At 47.6% G+C, this 20776-nt stretch overlaps 1 protein-coding gene across 1 annotated transcript in view; it reads left to right on the forward strand.

Annotated features, from left to right (window-relative positions):
- TMEM201 (transmembrane protein 201) overlaps window positions 1–20776 on the forward strand; it is a 293795-nt gene that overhangs the window by 213935 nt on the left and 59084 nt on the right. Inside the window, exon 8 of the mRNA XM_085609763.1 lies at window positions 2412–2483. Within this exon, the coding sequence (XP_085465889.1) occupies window positions 2412–2483 (72 nt within the window). The remainder of the gene's footprint in view (window positions 1–2411; window positions 2484–20776) is intronic.

Raw genomic sequence — 20776 nt, forward strand, 5'->3', positions numbered from 1 at the left:
GAAAATTTCGCGAGGATTCGTCAACCAGCGCCAAAGTTATTCAAAATATAATTTTGAGATTTCCTATGGTAACACGGTCCTAACTATAACTATCTACTGGCAAGCGCCAGTAGATTTTTATATATATATATATATATATATATATATATATATATATATATATATATATATATATATATATATACACACACACACACACACACACTTGTATATCTATGCTTTTTTTGGTGTTTTTTTTTTGTAGAGCATATCTTATGTCTTTATGCAACTTCCAGCAATTAAAATATGTAAAGGGAACAGTACCTGAGGGCCTCCTGGAAAAACACTGCCAATGTGAGATGTTGAGTAACAAAATACTGCATTAGTGGAGTCTTGTGTGAGGGGTGGGGTTTGGTACTGGTGGATTGAGGGCATGAGTGGTGGGGAACAGGGTGGAGGGGGGCCTTGCGCTGCTGGATCTGGAGGCCTGTTATCACGCTGCGCAATTTCAATGGTTTACGGAGTGGGTGGCGGGCCACATTCAACGTCCGGAGACTATGGGGGGAGCGGATCCTAACTGGTGTCTGCTGTCCTGTGTTCTGCTGTGGGTGAGCCCGGGAGGCGATGCGATACCGTCTGACTTGGCCGTGGTGCAGCGGTGCTGGATGCGTGTGGCCAGGAAGCTGCGTGTCAGGACCCTGTATGCGCCTGAAATTCCGCTGACAATGTGCGAGGTATTGCCTCATGGGGGTGACCGGAGCAAGCTGCAGTCTTGGGCGGAGATGAGCATACTCACCTTGGGGGATCTGTACGAGGAGGGCAACCTCTTAGTCACGATCTCCCGCGAGGGGATTTCCTTTTTCATGTGGCCCAATCTGCGGCAATAAGGAAGTATTGGCGAGAGGGTCTGTTGGAACCGGCTACGTCCCTTGCGTGTCAGTACGTGGTGATGGCTGCGGGTACTTTTAAAGCGATGACTTGTCTTTATCGCCGGATTACTCAGGACCTGTGTCAGCCCCTGACAGCGTTGCGACTTAATTGGGTGACGGACTTGGGGGAACCCATCTCAGACAAGACATGGGGGGAGGTAGTTAAGAGGCCATGGAAGAGTTCCCGAAATGCACGCTTCCAGCTCATTTAATTTTATGTCTTACATAGGGCTTACTTAACGCCCAGCAAACTGAATGACTACTTTGGGGGAACATCTGCCTGCCCTCGTTGTAATCTAGAAGGGGCGGGGTTCCTGCATATGTTCTGGAGCTCCCCGCAGTTGGAGGACTACTGGCGGGAGACAACATCTGTCTTAACGACTGTGACGGAGAGGGAGATAGCAGTGACACCAGGGGTTTGTTTGCTACATGAGTAGACCAAGGTCACCAGCAAGTTCATTGACCTGGGATTAGTGCTGGCGAAAAGAGAGCTTACTAGCCGGTGGAAGGCGAGGCAGGGACCTTCCCTTGAGGGGTGGAGACGGGAGCTTGTAAAGTGGGCGGAGAGTGAAGGCAACTGCAGGATGTGCATGGCTAGACGTACGGGGAACGAGAAATCAATGGAGCTGGCCAGGGCATGGGTGGCGCTTGTGGAACTGACTAAGCATCCGCCTGGTGATGAGGAGAGTGTGTTGGCTGAGACAGGGGGGCGCTTAAGACATCTGATATTGCGGGCTCTAACTGACCGAGAAGTGCATTGCAGCCGATGGCAGGGCGGAGGGGGGTTGCCTCCAGTGTTTCTGCCCTACCAAGAATGCAAATTTGAGTGCTGGGGAGTCAGGCGGTCCATGAAGAAGAACTGGGAATACCTGGAACCTTTTAGTTAGTAGCCAGCGGCATGCTTGGGGAGGGGATGGGGGGGGTCTACAGGGGACTTGAGGGTTAGTAGGGGAGGGGGGGTGTTGGGGCTGGATGTTTTATTGTTTTTCCCTCATGCCTACGATGACCCTGCACTCCGAACGATAATATACATGGAGCTGCTAGGGATTGTGTAATTGCATAAAGCGGGGGCTATGGGGGGGAATTAGTATTGGGGAATGAGGGCCATGGGGAGTCACTGAGTGGCGCCCTATGGGAGACTGCAGCTATGACACTAATTGCACTTTTAATGTATTGCTCCCCGAATCATTAATCTATGAAGCTATTTGTTTGACCTTCTCAGAAAATTAATAAAAATCTGTAAATAAAAAAAAATAAAAAGTGGTTGTGAAGGATAGGGTGTGGGGAGAGTGGTAGTGAAGGCAGGTTGTGGTAAGGGGGTAGAAGCGGGGAAGTGTCTTTGGATGGAGGTGGTGAGGGGCGGGTGGTATACAAAATACAGTCTACTGTTCACCTATGTCTTGCTGATTCACAGCAGTTCAGCTCTTGATATGCCTTTAGCTGCATTGCATTTGTATTTTAGCATTTTGTTCTCCATGTACTTGATGTTTTTATTTTCTTCAGATTCAGGTTACCTGTTCAGTGGGAGTCGACCTTCATCCCAAATCTTGCAGTCTAGGGAGTCCCCTGGATCTGGTAAGAAAACTGTCCACTCTGTGCCGTGTCCCTTTCAACAATTTTCTCTCTCGATTTGTCTATTTTGATAGAGCTTTTTCAACCAGTTAAGCAACCAAAATGTCCTTTTCAGCTGCTGTTACTAAGCCTCCTTTAAAACCTTTAGCAACCAAAGGAGGAAGATGGATCATAAGGAATTTGGAATGCCTATTGTTTTTTCCTTTCAGAATACCCCAATAAGAATACATTCAATCACCCTATAGAATGTTGAGGTTAAGAGAATTAAGTCGCCATTCCTCTATAGGCTTTGGTTTCCAGAGATGCTGTGCTGAAACAGAAAAACATCAGGGTTCAAAGAAATCTCTGCCCTATCTAATCAACATTGGGGTGCTTTCCACATAACCTTTAAGGAGCTGTGCAGAACCCCAGTGCCACCAGCAAATATATAGTGGAGCTACCATGAACCTCCGAACGTTAACCTATTGGGTAGTTAGACTCTTGAGGTTCAGAGTGGGAAGCCCTGTAATCACTACCGACTTCATTTGACGACTGTAGTAGTGCCTCTCTGTCCTACAATGGACATTTAGTTGAAAGTAATGTATGGACAGAAGATCTGACCGTTCTGATTATTTGAACATTCATTCTGAGATCTCCCCTTTTGAAACCTTAAAGCGCTTGTGGCAAATCAAATCAGTGCTTTTCTAGAAGAAGCTATGTAGTTATTTACGCCAGCTTGAACCAAATCTTTTTCACCCGAGACAAATGTGAAAGAAATGGTTTCTTACCTGTATTCAGAATTCTCTCTCGGGCGAACTTTCTAATGATGGTCATTAGCACTGAATAGTCTCGCACACGTGAGGGTATCTTTCCAGGATCCCCACATGTGGATGGGGCTATTCAGGGCTTATGACTATCATTGGAGATCCTCTGAGTGAAGTCAGAAGCACTGAATAGTCCCGCCCACTTGCTGGGATCACGGAAAGATTCCTGCATGTGAGTGGGACTATTCAGTGCTTCTGACTATCAGTGGAGATCCCCTGAGAGAGAGAACTTCTTTTTCCTAGAGAAGTCTTTCTTCTGTTGACTCAGTTTGTGGAGAAAAGGTCATATGCTCTTAAATTGTGTTCCCCTAATGGACTTGGGACGGTTTTGATTACCAATAATCACTAGCACTGCATTCCTTCAGCTGTAACTCATTTGGATAGTTGGCCTCTGTTTGGTAATAGGTATTCCTCTGCCTAGTACATTGTTGGAGAACTCATAATATATATGGCACAACTGTGATTCATTTAATCTACTAGCTGGAAGTCCATTAGTGGCTATCCATAGGATTAGCTCCACTACCGATTTTCCAGATTCTCTTCCAGGGGATCCTCATCAATAGTCATAAGCACTGAATATTCCCGCCCATGTGCGGGGACCCCGGAAATAATAAAATTATATATGAAGAACATATATATACTGCTCTGTATATGTATAAACATATATTATTTTTTCCCAAGCAAATGGAGCCCCCATAGAAGGCTAGACAATGTAGACACAAATATCCAGTAATGCACCATAGGTATAAAAACACACCTAAATCTCTTTTTTTTTTTTTTTTTTTTTTTTTTTTTTTTAATGAGGTAAAAAACTAATGATAAAGACAAGAGAACACTGTGCAAAACACAGATCCACAAAACATTGCTAGCCTGCAGGCTGCATTGCAATACAATACCATAGAGACTGAAAAGCCTTGTACAGGTAAAAACTGGCACCGTGCCTTTAAGGCAGCCCTGACTCCAATATCCCATCATGCCTCAGGGGTGACAGTTGGGTCAGTTGTTCTTTCCGGCTCCTTCAGTCAGGACCCTGGAATTCAGCTCTCTTCATTTTTGACTTTCCAGTCAAGAATTGTTATTTTTATAGTAATTTTTTTGGCTTCCTCTTGTTAAATTCTGTCGGGGAAGCGTATTTCCTGTGTTTTCTGACTAGATTTAACATTTTTTTCTGTCAGAAAAATGCCTTCTTTATTCATGCCGTGTCCATCCTGTGGCAAAAGGGCCTCTTCAGACACACACGATGTGTGTATCGTCTGTCTACCGAATTCTCACTCTTCTGCATCCTGTCGTCACTGCAAGGACCTTTCAAAGAGGACTTTGAAGGAGAGAGAGAGAGAGAGAATTAGGCTTTATGGCCTTTCGGGGCGGTCGACGTCGAAGCAACTGGTCTCTGCCTGTTCTCCATCGGCGTCGGGCTCGGCATCGAAGACTCCAGCGGCGGGATCGTCGCTGAGAGGTGAGGAGTCCAGGGGGAGTCATGCTTCCAGAAGAAAGTCCACGTCGACGCTCGATCCAGCGGCAAAGCGCATTTGTTCGTCGTCTGCAACTTCGACGTCAAGAAAACATCCTTCGGTGTCGAAGGAGGCTCATCGACGTCAAGAAAACATCGTTCGACGTCAAAGGATAGACATCGCTCAACGTCGAAATCGACACCAAGAGAAAAGTCGATGTCGCATGAAGAGCGCAGGCGTTCGACGTCGAAATCTACATTGACGTCGAGGCAAAGATCGTTGTCAGAAGATCCGGGAAGATCTTCGACGTCGAGACCTGATTCACCGTCAAGAGAAAGGCGATCGTCTTCGAAAGTGCTGACGACGTCGAGACAAAGATCATCGTCGGAACATTCGATGTCGAGGCGGGTGCCTCGGTCTGAGTCGGCGTCGAGGCGGGTGCCTCGGTCTGAGTCGGCGTCGAGGCGGGTGCCTCGGTCGGAGTCGGCGTCGAGGCGGGTGCCTCGGTCGGAGTCGGCGTCGAGGCGGGTGCCTCGGTCTGAGTCGGCGTCGAGATAGTGACGTCGAGGCGAGATTCCCCGTTGGGTTCTAGGCCTCCGTCCAGGACAAGTCCTCCGTCGACGACAAGGCTCTCGACGTCGAGGCAGGACACATCGCCGGTTATCCACTCGGCGTCGAAGTCCAGATCTCCGGTGATAGGCCTATCACCGTCGAGACGGTCCTCCGAGGTGGGATACCAGGAAACGTCACACATTCGTCTGACTTTCAGGCCAGTATCGAGACGCAAATCTCCTCATAGATTGGTATATACCACATCGGAGCACGATTCATCTCGTCCGATTTCAATTTCACCTTCAGCCTCTGAAGGCTCGAGATCAAGATCCGAATCACCGGAGGTGTTGGGTCTCTCTCCAGCTCCTCCAGTGGAGCATACGTCTCAAGACGAGGACCATACTCTGCCTCAGAGCCCCATCAGGAAAATACCTCAGAACACTTCAATGATTCAGGCAGTTAATGATTCCTTAACAAGATTAAGGACTCTGGATCAACCATCACGACCAGCAAGATCCCATTCTCGAGGAAGAGAATTACAAAGGCGCTCACGCTCGCCCAGAAGGCGATCCAGGTCCACCTCTCATAGAAGAGGGTCAATCAGATCGGGAGAAGGCGGCGGAGGTCCCCCTCATCCTCCTTGTCAAGCCGTTCGTCCAGAAGGGATTACTCGCCCACACTCTCAGATACTCCACCATCTAGAGTATCGCCAGTGGACGACATCACCACCTTCCAAGATGTGTTGTGCAGAGGAGCGACAAAATTGAACATTCCCATGCCTGTTCAAGAAACATCTTCGAGACCCTTCATGAGCGAGCGGTGTCTCGTCCACTGTTGCCTTTAGTCCCTGGGTTGCTTAAACCGGTAATGGATATCTTCCTCATGCCAGCGACTATCAAATCTGCGCCGGCGCGGATTCTTAAGAAATATCGTCCGGCCCCTGAGGATCATCTATTTCTCAAGGCGGACCCTCCACCGGACTCTGTAATCACGGCTGCTGCCAGAAAAACTCATTCAGTGGTTTCGTCATCCACAGTGCCGCCGGATAAGGAAAGTAAATCACAAGACTCTTGGGGGAGAAGAGTATGTGGCTCGGCGGCCTCTAGTCTGAAAGTGGCCAGTGCCTCAGCGCTTCTGGGGCGCTACGACAGATCACTATGGGACTCCCTTCAGAGATTTATAGAAAAAGTACCTTCCGAAGACAGAAAGGACTTTGAAGAGATCTTGCACGAGGGCAGTCTAGTTTCAAACCAGGTGATCAGCGCAGCAGCGGATGGAGCAACGTTGGCAGCACACACGTATGCTCATGGGATTTCCGCTAGAAGATCCTCTTGGCTAAGGCTGACTGCTCTGAAACCTGAAGCACAGGCAAGAATTCTGAATCTGCCTTTCTCGGGTAGTTCGCTTTTCGGTTCTCATGCGGATGACGAAATGGCTCGAATGAAGTCAGAACTCGAGACCATGAAAGCCGTGGGGCTAGAGAAATGGAAAGAATTCCGTCGCCGTAGGGGAACCGACAGGCGTAGCTACCAACAGAGGGTTCAAACCCCTCCTTGGCAGAAAAATCAAGACCAACAAGGGCAGAAGAAGCAACAATTTCAGTCCCGCAGATCATCCAGGGGACGTGGAAATAACCGCCAGGCCGGCAGTGGAAACAAGGCTCAAGGAAAGCAATGAGAGACTGCTTCCTCCAATGCCGTCCACCGCTCCGGTGGGAGGAAGTATTGCAAACCATCTTCCAGAGTGGCAATCCATCACAAAGGACAAGTGGGTTCTAAATATACTGCGACATGGATACTCTCTTCGTTTCCGGAGTCCCCCTCCCTCGATCCACCCTGTACAATCATCTCAACACCTCAAGATGCTAAGAGAAGTGGCGACCCTTCTGCTCAAATCAGCAATAGAAAGAGTTCCCAGGGCGCAGAGAGGGAGAGGAGTCTACTACAGATATTTTCTAATTCAAAAAAGAAATACAAAAGCAGAGTTCAGACCCATCTTGGACTTACGGACACTCAACAAGCATATCAAAAGAGAAAAGTTTTGCATGCTTGCGCTTCACCAAATATATCCTCCTCTCCTGCGAGGCGATTGGATGTGCTCGCTGGATCTGCAAGACGCGTACTTTCATGTTCCCATCGTACAGAGTCATTGGAAATTTCTAAGGTTCGTAGTGGGGACCTCTCACTATCAGTTCAAGGTTCTACCATTTGGCCTGAAATCTGCCCTTCGAGTATTTACAAAATGCATGGCAGTAGTAGCGGCTGCACTGAGGCGCGCAGGAGTCTTCGTCTATCCCTATCTAGACGATTGGCTGATAAAAGGTCCATCGCCTCAGAGTGTACACTCACAGCTAGCACGCTGCCTCAATTTGTGTCACAGATTGGGACTCAGGGTGAACTTCAAGAAATCCACCTTCACACCAACCCAAAGGATACACTACCTCGGTGCAACTATAGACTCCGCAGTAGGAAAAGTGTTTCCTTCGGAGGAGAGACGGTTATCCCTTCTCCACAAAGACAAGCAGATTATCACCAACAATCTGTCTACAGCACGACAGATATCGTCTCTGCTAGGGGCCATGGCATCTTGCATATTCCTGGTGCCCAATGCCAGATTGAGGATGCGTCCTCCAACAAGATCTGGAGGACAAATGGGACCAAAGGAATTCACTGTGGGAGGAAACAGTCTGTCTTTCCTCAGCGGCCAGGCAGTCAATCAAGTGGTGGTTGAAGCCACTCAATCTATAGGTGGGACTTCCCTTTCATCAGGAACCCCCATCTCAGACGTTGATCACCGACGCATTCCTGCAGGGTTGGGGTGCGCATCTGGGATCCCTGCAGACCTAAGGACTGTGGTCCAGCAGCGAACGGTTGTACCACATCAACATGCTAGAACTCAGGGCAGTCCACCTAGCTCTCAAAGCGTTCCTACCCGCAATCAGGACGAGTCCCATTCTAGTACAAACGGACAATACCACCACAATGTACTACCTGAACAAACAGGGGGGTACTCGATCCAGGACGCTCTCGCTGGAGGCTCAGTCCCTGTGGCACTGGAGCCTAGCAAGGAACATTTCGATAAAGGCTGTGCACCTGCCAGGAGAGCTCAACGTCAAAGCGGACTTGCTCAGTCGTCATTTTCTAGATCCAGACGACTGGGTACTCAATGACGAGGTGCTAGACGACCTCTTCAAGGAGTGGGGACGTCCGCAAATAGATCTCTTCACGGACGAAAACAACGCGAAATGCCGAGGCTTCGCCTGAAGATACCATCGGCCAGGATCCATAGGGAATGCCCTTTTGATCGATTGGTCAATGACATTTGTGTACGCCTTTCCGCCTCTCCCGCTGATCCCCCGAAGTGGTGACCAAACTGTAACACTCGTCTGCCAAGATGATCCTCATAGCACCGGACTGGCCGAGGCAGTGGTGGTACACGGATCTCCTCCACATGTCGATCCGACCTCACAAGGGTCTGCCGTGCAGACCGGACTTGTTAACCAAAATGCAGGGGAAGATTTACCATCCCAGTCTTCCCTCGCTGAGCTTAACAGCATGGCTCCTGAAGTCCTCCAGTATGGCCATTTAAACCTTCCCCACGAGTGTATGACCATACTGAAGGAAGCTAGGAGGCCTTCTACAAGACACTCTTATTTCTGTAAGTGGAAGAGGTTTTATGTATGGTGTATTCAACATCAGTATAACCCTACAAAATGTCAAGAGGAAGTGATTTTGCCTTATCTTCTTCACTTAGCCAGGGTGGGGTTGAAATTTTCTTCCATTAAAGTTCACTTAGCGGCCATTACAGCATATAGGCGATCCCCATCGCAGCAATCATTCTTTAAGCTGCAGGTGGTGAAGGATTTTTTGCAGGGGCTCAAAAAGGTTTACCCCCCAGTAAGGCCTCCCTCGCCTTCTTGGGAGCTGAACTTGGTTCTTTCAAAACTTATGAGTTCACCTTTCGAGCCCATACATAAAGCTACTTTACAGCACCTTACGTGGAAAACAGCTTTTTTAATAGCCATCGCTTCAGCACGTAGGGTGAGTGAAATACAGGCCCTCTGTGCTAAAGAACCCTACACGATTTTTCACCTGAATAGGGTAGTGATGAGAACTCATCCATCTTTTTTACCAAAGGTGGTGTCAGATTTTCATGTTAATCAGACCATCTCCTTACCAACCTTTTTCCCAACCCCTCCTCGCCAGCTGAGAGGGCGTTGCACTCTTTAGATGTTAAGCGGGTTCTAAAATTCTACCTAGATAGGACTAAGGCTGTCAGGAAATCTGACCAATTGTTTGTAAACTATGGTGCTGTCCGCACAGGTTTTGCTGCATCTAAGCGTTCCATTGCTAGGTGGATTGTGTCAGGCATTAAATTGGCTTACCAACTGGCGCAGAAGCCACTGGTCGCTCGACCTAAAGCGCATTCCACAAGAGGAAAAGCGGCTACCGCTGCTTTTCTCAATAATGTCCCACTCTCCGAGATCTGCAAAGCAGCCACTTGGAGATCTGTCCATACATTTACGAGGCATTATTGTCTGGACTCGGACACCAGAGCAGACACTCAAGTAGGACAAGCCTCCTTGAGGAATCTGTTCAATAACTGAATTTGTCAATGGTTTTACTCCATGTATAGTGCAGTTCTCATTTGCCTGCAGGTGGAAGGTGGGCTTGCTATTCTATTCAGTGCTTATGACTATTGATGAGGATCCCCTGGAAGAGAAGGATAAGTCACTTACCTGTAATCCTAGTTCTCTTCCAGGGGTATCCTCATCAAAGTCATAAGCAACCCACCCGCCTCCCCAGGCAAATATGAGGAGTGGATTATTTAACATGGAGGAAGTATATCTTTGTGTTTAGGACTACGGTCCCGCAAAGAACAACTGATCCAACTGTCACCCCTGAGGCATGATGGGATATTGGAGTCAGGGCTGCCTTAAAGGCACGGTGACAGTTTTTACCTGTACAAGGCTTTTCAGTCTCTATGGTATTGTATTGCAATGCAGCCTGCAGGCTAGCAATGTTTTGTGGATCTGTGTTTTGCACAGTGTTCTCTTGTCTTTATCATTAGTTTTTTACCTCATTAAAAAAAAAAAAAACAGAGAGAGAGATTTATGTGTGTTTTTATACCTATGGTGCATTACTGGGTATTTGTGTCTACATTGTCTAGCCTTCTATGGGGGCTGCATTTGCTTGGGAAAAAATAATATATGTTTATACATATACAGAGCTGTATATATATGTTCTTCATATATAATTTTATTATTTCCGGGGTCCCCGCACATGGGCGGGAATATTCAGTGCTTATGACTTTGATGAGGATACCCCTGGAAGAGAACTAGGATTACAGGTAAGTAACTTATCCTTTTGCGACTACTAACATTACATATTGCCTTTCGGTGAGCTGCATTTTCTTGTTTTACTCCGATCCGGACCAGAGTTCACTAGGTCTGGGGGGGAAATAGGAAGCCTCCTACTCCTGGATTGCATCTTTCATAGATTTGCATACTGCTTTATTTGCAGTCGCCTGGCTGGAACTCCTTGGTTATGAATGTTAAAAACAGATGCTTATTTAACATTGCCGCACGTGCAGTCATTGTGCGACTCAAACTCTTGCCAAAGAAGCTTTGCACTTGACGTAAGTCTTCAGTATCTTATATTTTCTGTTCCACATCCAGTAAAAGGGAATACTGAGGTCTGCTCTTGGATGGCTTAACCTCACTGGGTATGTGGTGGTTTTCCTTTTTTTCCTTTCCTAGGTTTTATACCTATTTGTTCCAACCGATACCCTGCTCCTCAGTTCTTACAACCAATCTCGCTCCACTGTGCTGTGAAACATGTAAGACTTTTTTTTTTTTTTTTTTTGGCTAATCCCTTGAGCGACGGGGAATGTTGGGTCTTTATCAGAGTCAGTGAGAAAGCCACGCGTAGGACAAAGTTATCCAAAAAATTTAAATTAGCATGTAGTGGGATCTCAAAGAAGGTAGTGAGGTCATCCTTTTCAGAGCTCTGCCTTGGTTTGCCAAACAATGTCTCTGCCACTAAGCCAGTCCGTTGGTTAGATACCTATTGAATGTCTTATTCCCGACTTTAGAAGATAATTGCAGCTGGTGCTGTCTTGCAGTCATTGTTGATGTGCAGGTCTTAAATGAAGAAGCCTTTTCCACTAGTCAACAACCTCTCATTCTGTGGCCTCGTGCGTGACTAAGAATTTTCTGGAACCTTGGTGACAACCTAATCATCTACTTCTCTTCAAAGTCCAACATGCATAGTTTACGTCCACCTCATTGTTGGCAGAGTGACACAATAGCCACTCACCAGGGAGAACATTATCAGCTACACACTCAGCAACAGTCCCCTCACTCCTTGTTGACTATCTCTTCATTAACAACCTTCTTAGTGACCATTATCTGCAGTTCTTCAGGACCTACCAGTTTTGTCCAGCAACCTGCTCCAGTGGTTACGGGGCTCTCGGAGCAGGTTAAACCTTTGCTTCCAGCCCAGATCTAGGAGGAAGCTTCTTGAGCTCTCCTGGGGGCTGAAGATCCAGTTTCTCCCGAAAGACAATATTAACAATGAAGAGTAAGCAGAACATTCACACCGACCTAGACTTTCTGGTACAAGGGCAGCTGGTTACCATCTGCTCATGCTCCAGGTTCAGCAGGCTTTTATGGTTCTCTCAGGGAAATGATGCAGGAACTCTGTTTTCCTCATTCTGTGCCCTCTTAACGGGTGTTAACTCATCAGGGCCTTCTGTGGCTCTGCAGGTTCTGGCACGAACTGTTCAGGTTCGAACCCCAATTTCAATTAGCCACCTCTCTGCAATATAGTATTGTCCTTTAAGACCCGCATATAAAGAAAGAATGCTGGCCACCATGAGGAAGAGGGTCAGTTTTTGTTAGGTGACTTCTCTCAACATAGCCACACCTACTTGCTAGATGTGATCGCTAATTGTAGCATATAGCCTTATTCCAAACCAAACTACCAGAGGACGGCAAAAAACATATTTAAGAAAAGGGAACAAGCTGCCTCTTGTCAACACATCCATGTATGCACTTTTACTGAGTTTGCATCAGCCTGCTAAGGGTGCTTTATTTAGAAAATATGAATGCCCGAAATACAATGTAGGATTTTAGACTTGTCCTCTATGCATAGAAAATCTCCTACGCCGACGACACCCAGCTGATCCTCTCCCTGACCAACGACCCCGCCGCCGCCAGAGCTAACCTGCACGAAGGGATGAAAGAGGTAGCCGAGTGGATGACGACCAGCCGCCTGAAACTGAACTCGGACAAGACGGAGGTCCTCATCCTGGGCTCTTCGCCCTCCGCCTGGGACGACTCCTGGTGGCCTCCCGCCCTGGGCATCGCACCCAAACCGACAGACCATGCACGCAACCTGGGCTTCATCTTGGACTCCTCCCTCTCCATGACCAGGCAAGTCAACAACGTCTCCTCGGCGTGCTTCAACATCCTACGCATGCTACGGAAGACCGTCACCCAGGCCCTCGTCACTAGCCGACTGGACTACGGCAACGCCCTCTACGCCGGTACCACCGCCAAGCTCCAGAAGAGACTCCAGCGGATCCAGAACGCCTCAGCCAGACTCATCCTCGACATCCCACGAACCAGCCACATCTCCGGACATCTGAGAGACCTTCACTGGCTCCCCGTCAACAAAAGAATCACCTTCCGCCTCCTCACCCACGCACACAAAGCCCTACACGACCAAGGCCCGAGCTACCTCAACAGCCGAATCAACTTCTACGCTCCCAAACGCCACCTCCGATCAGCCAACCTCGCCCTCGCCGCCATCCCCCGCATCCGAAGAGCGACTACAGGAGGAAGATCCTTCTCCTACCTGGCCGCCAAGACCTGGAACTCCCTCCCGACCGACCTGCGCCTGACCCAAGACCACCTCTCCTTCAGGAAGAAGCTGAAGACCTGGCTGTTCGAGCAGTAGCGGCACCCCCCCCCCCCCCCCCCACCCCCAGCGCCTTGAGACCCTACGGGTATGTAGTGCGCTCTATAAATGTCATTGATTGATTGATTGATTTGGCAAACAAGTAGTAGATCCCCTTCATGCCATGAATTCTGACACAGAGTTGTGGTAGCAAAGCCCCTTGGCACATTGGAAATGACTCCCCATTTGGCCTGTAGACCATGGACTTATGACACAGCAAGGCATAAGAAAGGAACAAGCATTGGCATAGCCAATAGGTCTCGCTTTTGGGACCTATTGGCTATGCCAATTCTTGTCTTCTTTATTTGAAGACATGTGCAGAAGTAAAGGACAGCCAACATGTGTTTCACTCAGGGGCCAGCAGTCCAGGGCTTTCTCAAGGCTGACAGTAAAAATGAAAGATAAGGGAGATTGCATAGGGTGGACATATCAACAGATGGGGTACCAATCACGATCTGGGAGAAAAAGTGAGGAGGAGGTAGAGAGAAGGTAGGGAGAGTATAAAATTGAAAAATGGTAGGTGAAAAGTAGGTGAAAAACAAAAATATAAAAGTAAATAACACCCGATGCATCACATGTGTGAAAGTGGGATTAGTAGGGAGAGAAGGAGGGGTTCAAACACAAGTATAAGTGAATAAAGGTAAAACTGCTTTATGATTACAGTTGCGAAAATTGCACTCGTACTGTTTAATGGCCCCAAGCTGAACAGATATATACATAAGATGTGGTTGTAATCATAATTGAGATTATCATCATTCATTTTTCACATAAGGGTGGTGAAGCACCCACAGAGGTAAATCAACTCAATGCATAGACAAGTTAGACAATATACATAGTATGACGAATAATCTAGTTTTCAGCATAACATGGGAGAAATAGGCCACACAAGCTTTGTAGAGCAAAATCCCAGCCTGGATAAAGACATTTTGCAGCGCGTGCAGAGAATCCGGGAACAATAAATTGAGCAAAGGAATGATTTACAATGACTCCCGTTATGTATACATTCATCCATAATTTTACAAATGCGAAGTCTGGTTATGCTTACTTTTCGAACAACTGAACAAAAGATTCTGAAACTGAAGCATTTTTAAAGTTTAGGCCAGTCGAGTTCAACTTACCAGGATATCGTATGTTTTAGGTGGTATTCCAATCTGTAAAGGTCCGAGATCAGTGTGTAAGCAGAAAATAAACTCGCCGAGAACAGCCAGTCACCAGTATGGGTAGAAAGTGAGGGAGTGTGATCGCGTTGTGAAAAAAACGGTTTAAGTGGGCAGCGATCACGTTAATGTAGGTGGGTAGCAATTGGAACAAATCCGGGAAAGAAGCAAACACGTGAAAGTAGGACCATGGGTAAATGGCGGGGGAGCGTAATGCCCAATATATTCCTATGGGCAGAAAAGTGTGCTTAAGTGGACGGACTAAGTGGCCGGGACGGTATCGTCCAAAAATATGGCAGCCTGCGCATTGAGGGAACTTACTGGAAAAACGTAAAATTGTCAGGTCATTGTGCCTCTTAGATTTGTTAGTGACAGCGGTGGAAAATAGGAGTGTGGAAGTCGAGGAAAAACAAGCGCTGAAACACAAGCGGCCGCAAAAGTTAATTAACAAGTGCTTGTGCGCGCGCAGCCTACTGTTTTTCAAAGCACATACTCTTGCTTGTGGCGCGCCGCTGCGCACGCCCGCAAGCTGTATGGCGCCACAAGCACGAGTATGTGCTTCAAAAAACAGCTGAACGACTGCTAATGGTCCTCCTATGCAGTGAATGTACACTGCGTAGGCGAGAACTAAAAATGAATGTGTCCTTGTGTAACGTAACCAGTGCTCATGTAAATGTTAATGTTAATAGAGATTTATAGAGCGCACATACGCCGATTGGCTTCATGGCGCTGAGGCTCAAGAGGTTGACAGAAAAGACAGAAGCTAACCCTGTATAAATAGCCATGTTTTTAGAGATTTCCTGAATTGAAGAATGTTGGTGCATGATCGGATTTCAAGCGGAAAGGAATTCCACAATTTGGGGGCAAGAGTGGCGGATCTGCGACCTCCTTGGCGTACCCGTTTGAAACCCGGGATAGCATGAAGTGAGAGATGAGCGGACCATAAATTGCGTGTGGGAATGTGCCTGAGTATCATGCTATTAATGAACTCAGGACTGGTACCATGCAGGGATTTAAAAATGAGGCAACCCGTTTTGAAGGCACAACGCTGTGATATTGGAAGCCAATGTAGTTTCCTCAACAAAGGGGTAGCGGTGTGCCATTTAGGTTGGCGGTAAATCAATCGTGCTGCCTGGTTCTGGACTATCTGTAGGCGCTTAAGCAAGTAGTGAGGCATGCCCAAGTATACAGAATTGGATTAATCTAGATGGGATACGACCGTAGAAATCATGGCCTGGTTCAAGGCGTCATGAGTGAGGAAACGGTGAATTTTCCTGATTTTGCGCATTTGAAAAAAGCACTTAGACACCACAGCTCCAACCTGAGTTTCCAGGGAGAGGTCGCTGTCCAGAAATACTCCTAAAGTTTTGGCTGACGTGGACTGGGCGGGAGGAGAGCCAAGCTCTGAGGGCCAGTAGTGGGGGCCCCAGTGCTTATGGCTGTCACCAGTGAGAACTATCTCTGTCTTACCAGGATTCAGTTTAAGATGATTAAGATCCTTCCAACTTTGGATATATAACATGGTATCCTGGAAATCAGTGATAGAGTTGTGGGAGCTATCAACCCTGAGGATGAGCTGAAGGTCATCAGCGTAGTTGAGAACCAGCACATTCTTTTCTTTAAGAGACTGGATCAGGGGTGCCATATAGATGTTAAATAGATGGGGAGAAAGGGCCGAACCCTGAGGGACCCCACAGGTGGTATTACGTGGGGGTCCTAGAAACTGACCCAGACGGACAGCCTGAGAACGATCCTCCAGGAAGGAAGTAAGCCAACGAGCCGCAGTCCCCTGAACACCAGCCCTCCTGACACGGTTGACCAATATAATATGGTCGACCCTGTCGAAGGCTGCAGAAAGATCCAGCAAGACCAGGGCCTGGGGACAGCCTCCATCAGCATTATCCCGCAAGATGTCCACAACCGTCAGGATCACAGATTCGGTAGAATGGGCAGGCCGGAAGCCAGGCTGATGAGGGTCCAAGTATTTGATGCCTCTAAAAAATTAGAGAGGCATTTCGCTACGTGGCCCTTTAGAATCTTGGCCAAAAAGGGTAACCAGGAAATCGGGCGGTAATTGGAAAGGAGCACAGGGTCAGCTCCAGGCTTTTTCAGGAGGGGGACTACTACTGCTTTTTTAAAAGCCAAGGTGACTATGCCAGATGAAATGGATTAATTCAGTAATGTAAGTACGGGACCAGAATGAATTGCAAGGCAGTCTTTCAATATGCGAGGGGAACAGCAGTCAGATGGAGCGCCTGATTTAATTTCCACTAATAGATCTTGAAAGATCTTGTTACTAATGAGAGGAAAACAGCTAAGAGTCCTGTTACAATGTACCACAGGGGGATCTAGTGAAGAGAGATGGGTGGGGATGCTAGCTTTTATTGAGACAATCTTATCAATAAAGTAATCATTTAATGAATTGCATAAAGCTTGAGAAGGGATGGCCTTCAAAAGAGTACGTTCAGGGTTGGATAATTCATCGATTATAGAGAATATTTCTTTAGAGTTTTTATTAGATTTCAGAATACGATTGGAGAAATAGGCTGCTTTGGCGGTAAGAATGCTTTCCTTGTAGTCTTTCCGAGTATATCGTAATTTTTTTTCTGAAGAGTACTTCAGATGCCATTGTCTCTCCAATTGGCGTAAGGCCAATTTCTGGGCCTTAAGGTCATCAGAGAACCATCTTTGTGCCTCTGCCCGGCGTGCTAATTTGACTTTTTTTAATGGGGCGTGTTTATTGCTAGCATCAAGCAACCATTTGGATACCTTTGTTTCTGAGGTGTTAACATCATGGCCAGGGGGTGGAGCTGTATCAGCTAGTGTGTTAAAGTCGTCTTTATTAATAAAATTCCACCTCCTGGCAAGGCCTCCTTCAATCGCTTTGATTTTCTTAGTAGAAGATCGTGTCAATGTGAATTTTAACAAATGGTGATCGGACCAGATGCAGGGTGAGGCTATAGGAATAGAAATAGTAAAGCCACTTGCCCATATTTGATCCAAAATCCGACCCTTCGAATGTGTCGGGGATGAAACTAACTGAGAGAGGTTTAAATTTCTGAGCAAGTCTGACATCTCTGCCGATTGGGGCCCATCCTGAGGGTCACCATACCAGTAATTAAAGTCACCCACCAGGAGGACCTTGGCATGCTCAGTCACAAGTTTAGATATCTGTTCGCTAAGTGCTAGCGGGAAGTGAGACATCTGCTTAGGTGGTCTGTATAAAAAGACACAGACCAAAGAATCATTAGCTGATTCCAATTGTATAACTATGTTCTCGGTGTCTGTAAGAAAAAGACATGTCAAGGAACAGAACCTGAAATTAATATGAATAATGGCAGCAACTCCCCCGCCTGACTTGCCCGAACACCGATTGGCAAAGATGATGTAGTAGTCATGGGGGAGTGCTGCCAGTATATCTGGGGCAGAGTCAGCAGTGAGCCATGTTTCGGTCAACAGCAGTGTAGGAAGGTGGATATCTGACTATGGTTACCCCCAACTTTTTGCCTAGTGTCTAGCTGGTTTTTCGACTTAGTTGGCCTGAGATCCTGCCATTCAGGGTCTCAGGCTGTCTGCTCTCTCTGTAAAATGGACTCCATGTACCCTAGGTACATACCCAATTGGTAAGGATCACCTTATTGGACCCTGTACAGTGTACCCTAGGTACCCAGGGCATAGGTGTACCCTAGGCCTCCCAGGGGCTGCAGCATGTATTATGCCACTCCTGGTCTGGCCTTCCAATCAGACACAACTGGCTGATCACTCAGCTGGGGCAAGGTCGTGTAATCACCCCTTGCTTAGATATAGTATGCCTATATCTACCCTTATATATAGACACATGTGTACCTATCAGTCACTCCTATGGCAGGCCTTAACAATTCTGGAGGCAGAGTGCTTGGTAACATGTGAGATGGTGCTCTAGCATGAGCTGAGCCTGTCTGCAGCTTTCGGAACCAAGTCCTTATAGCTGTTCTATGATATAGCCTACCATATACTCTTAAAGTGCCTTATAATCTTAAACGGTTATGGTAACTATGGTTTGGCTTTATCAAAACATGTCGTGTAAGGTGTCTAACACTCGGGAATAATACCCCCATGCCATTTCTGGACATGAGAATATTATTCCCCCCTTCTAGAGGGAAAGACATGTTAAAATCATACTTCAACTGTTAGCCTCTGACCAAAGCCTCAGCATCACAAAATGGATGCTGCTGCCACGACACAAGTCTGACCTCCTGCAGCTGGGAGTGATCCCAGCCAGGGAGGCCTGGACAATAGGTTTCCTGCTTGGGGAGGTGCTAGCACCTCCCCAGACAGCCTTTAGTGTATTGGGGCAGGGTGGGCTGAAAGGAATGAGACATGCCTGGGGCACACAAGGTGTTCCTTGCATAGTCCAGTTCAAACCGGCGCTGGGGCACTCCAGCCCCAGCTCTGGCGCGAAACTGGACAAAGGGAAGTGGGTGTAGCCACCCCCTCCCAGGTCCCACCCATAAGGCGTGACCTAGCAGGTATCCCAGCCCCCCAGATTAGTATAAGAGTGGGAGTTGGGCCTCAAGACTTTAGATTATCCTGAACCTGCAAAACTGAACAGAAACTCTGGACCTTCGACATTCGACGAAAGAAGAAGACTGAAGAATCTCCCTTGTAGCCAAGGAGTGGCTACCCTGTGCAAACAGGCACCATCAAGAGACTACCCTTTGCTTTGCGACCGTTCTACGAGGAACCGACTGCAGAGCCCGACCAGAGCCTTGACTTCCAGACTTCTCCGACCCTCATCCACATCTGCAGCAGAGCTGAGATCCGTGGAGGCGACGAGCGACGTGGGACCGGCTACCTGGGAAAAGTGGCTAGTAACTTACAGCGCAGCTTCTGAGGTACCCTCGAAGTTGTGCACCGGGGATTGAGAAGCCCCAAGCACCATCTGCACCGAAGATCAGCCCCCCACACTCCACGAGTCCTGCGTGGGGCCCTTCAGCATTTTCCTGCTTGCCGCGTCTGTCCGGTTGCTTGCCCGCTGGCTAGTGACCTCTGTGACGACGCTCCCTGAAATCTTCTGCGCTGGTTTGGCCCCTCCAGACTGGCTCCCGCTTCTCTGCAAAGAAGAAGCACCCCAGACCTTCCTGGTCTGCACCAGAAGCAATTCCCTTGTTCTTTGTGGGTTCCGCTTGCCAAGGCTTGGTGAGTCCTAGTCCAACTTCGACGCCGCCGACAGCAAGAGCCTTCGTGGGACAGCTCGCCTCCTGGTCCTGGTCGTCCTCGACGCTTCCTGGTCCTCCTGGCTGCAGCGACAAGCTTCACCTTCACCTGCAACTCTTCACGACATCGCCTGGTTCCTTCCTGGTTCCACGTGGTCACTGGCTAGTGACCTTGACTCTGTCCCTTCTGCTTGCAGGTTTCTTCTCTTCTTGATCCCAGCCTTGGGATCCACCGGACACTCTTCACTGACTGCCTGTCAGCATCTTTCTTCAGGCATCCATAGGAGTCGACGACGAAAACGACGCATCTTCACCCCTATGCACCCGCAGCCTGTGGGCTAGGTAACTTGGGTACTCCGGTGCTCATCAGGATAGTGACTATCCTAGTGTCTAGTTTTCAAGTCTCAACTTCCTAGCTACTCCGGAAGTGTCCTAAATCTACCGTTTTCTAAACTGTACTATTGCTATTGACTTTTACGCATTACGCGTGAGTGTTTCCACTCTGCACACGAATCCCGTGGGCCTCCCACTTCCTAACTAACGCTAGTGTAGTGTAGCCCCAGCGATTCCCTAGGCCTAGGCCTATTCTATTTCCGTGACAGTGGTTCTTATACCACTTACTTAGTATATGGTTTGCGTGGCCCCTAGGGCCTAACTGTATTACTTACCTGTGTGACTTACTGTATGCATTAATAAGACTGTGTTGTACCTACCTCTAATCTCATAAAGAGTGCTGAGGGTTTGCTTAGAATAAATACACTTTATTTTATATATATATCTGTTGTGGTGTCCTTTCATTTGGTATTCAAGGGATTATATATGGTATCACAGCTGGCTTCACATGCCGTTCAGAGTTTAGCCTAAGACTGCTCTTGTCCATGCTACCACTAGGATAGCTGGTCTATAAGGTTGACTTTACAACCAATCACCATAAGGGTATTTGGACTGATATAAGGTGTACACTATAACTAGTGACATCATACATCAGGCCAACTTCTCACATTGGTGAGCAGCGGTTGGGATCTGAGCTTGCTGTTGTAATACCATTGTAATCTTGAGATACTAAATTGAAAGATCACACAGATATTGTCTAGGTACATATAACATAGATTATTATACTTAAGTCCTACTGGACTTTGTAGTTGTAGGTTGAAGGGAGTAACACACCCTGACTACA

The sequence above is a fragment of the Triturus cristatus genome, chromosome 1_2 (genome assembly GCF_964204655.1).
Source record: "Triturus cristatus chromosome 1_2, aTriCri1.1, whole genome shotgun sequence".
NCBI classification, from domain to species: Eukaryota; Metazoa; Chordata; class Amphibia; order Caudata; family Salamandridae; genus Triturus; species Triturus cristatus.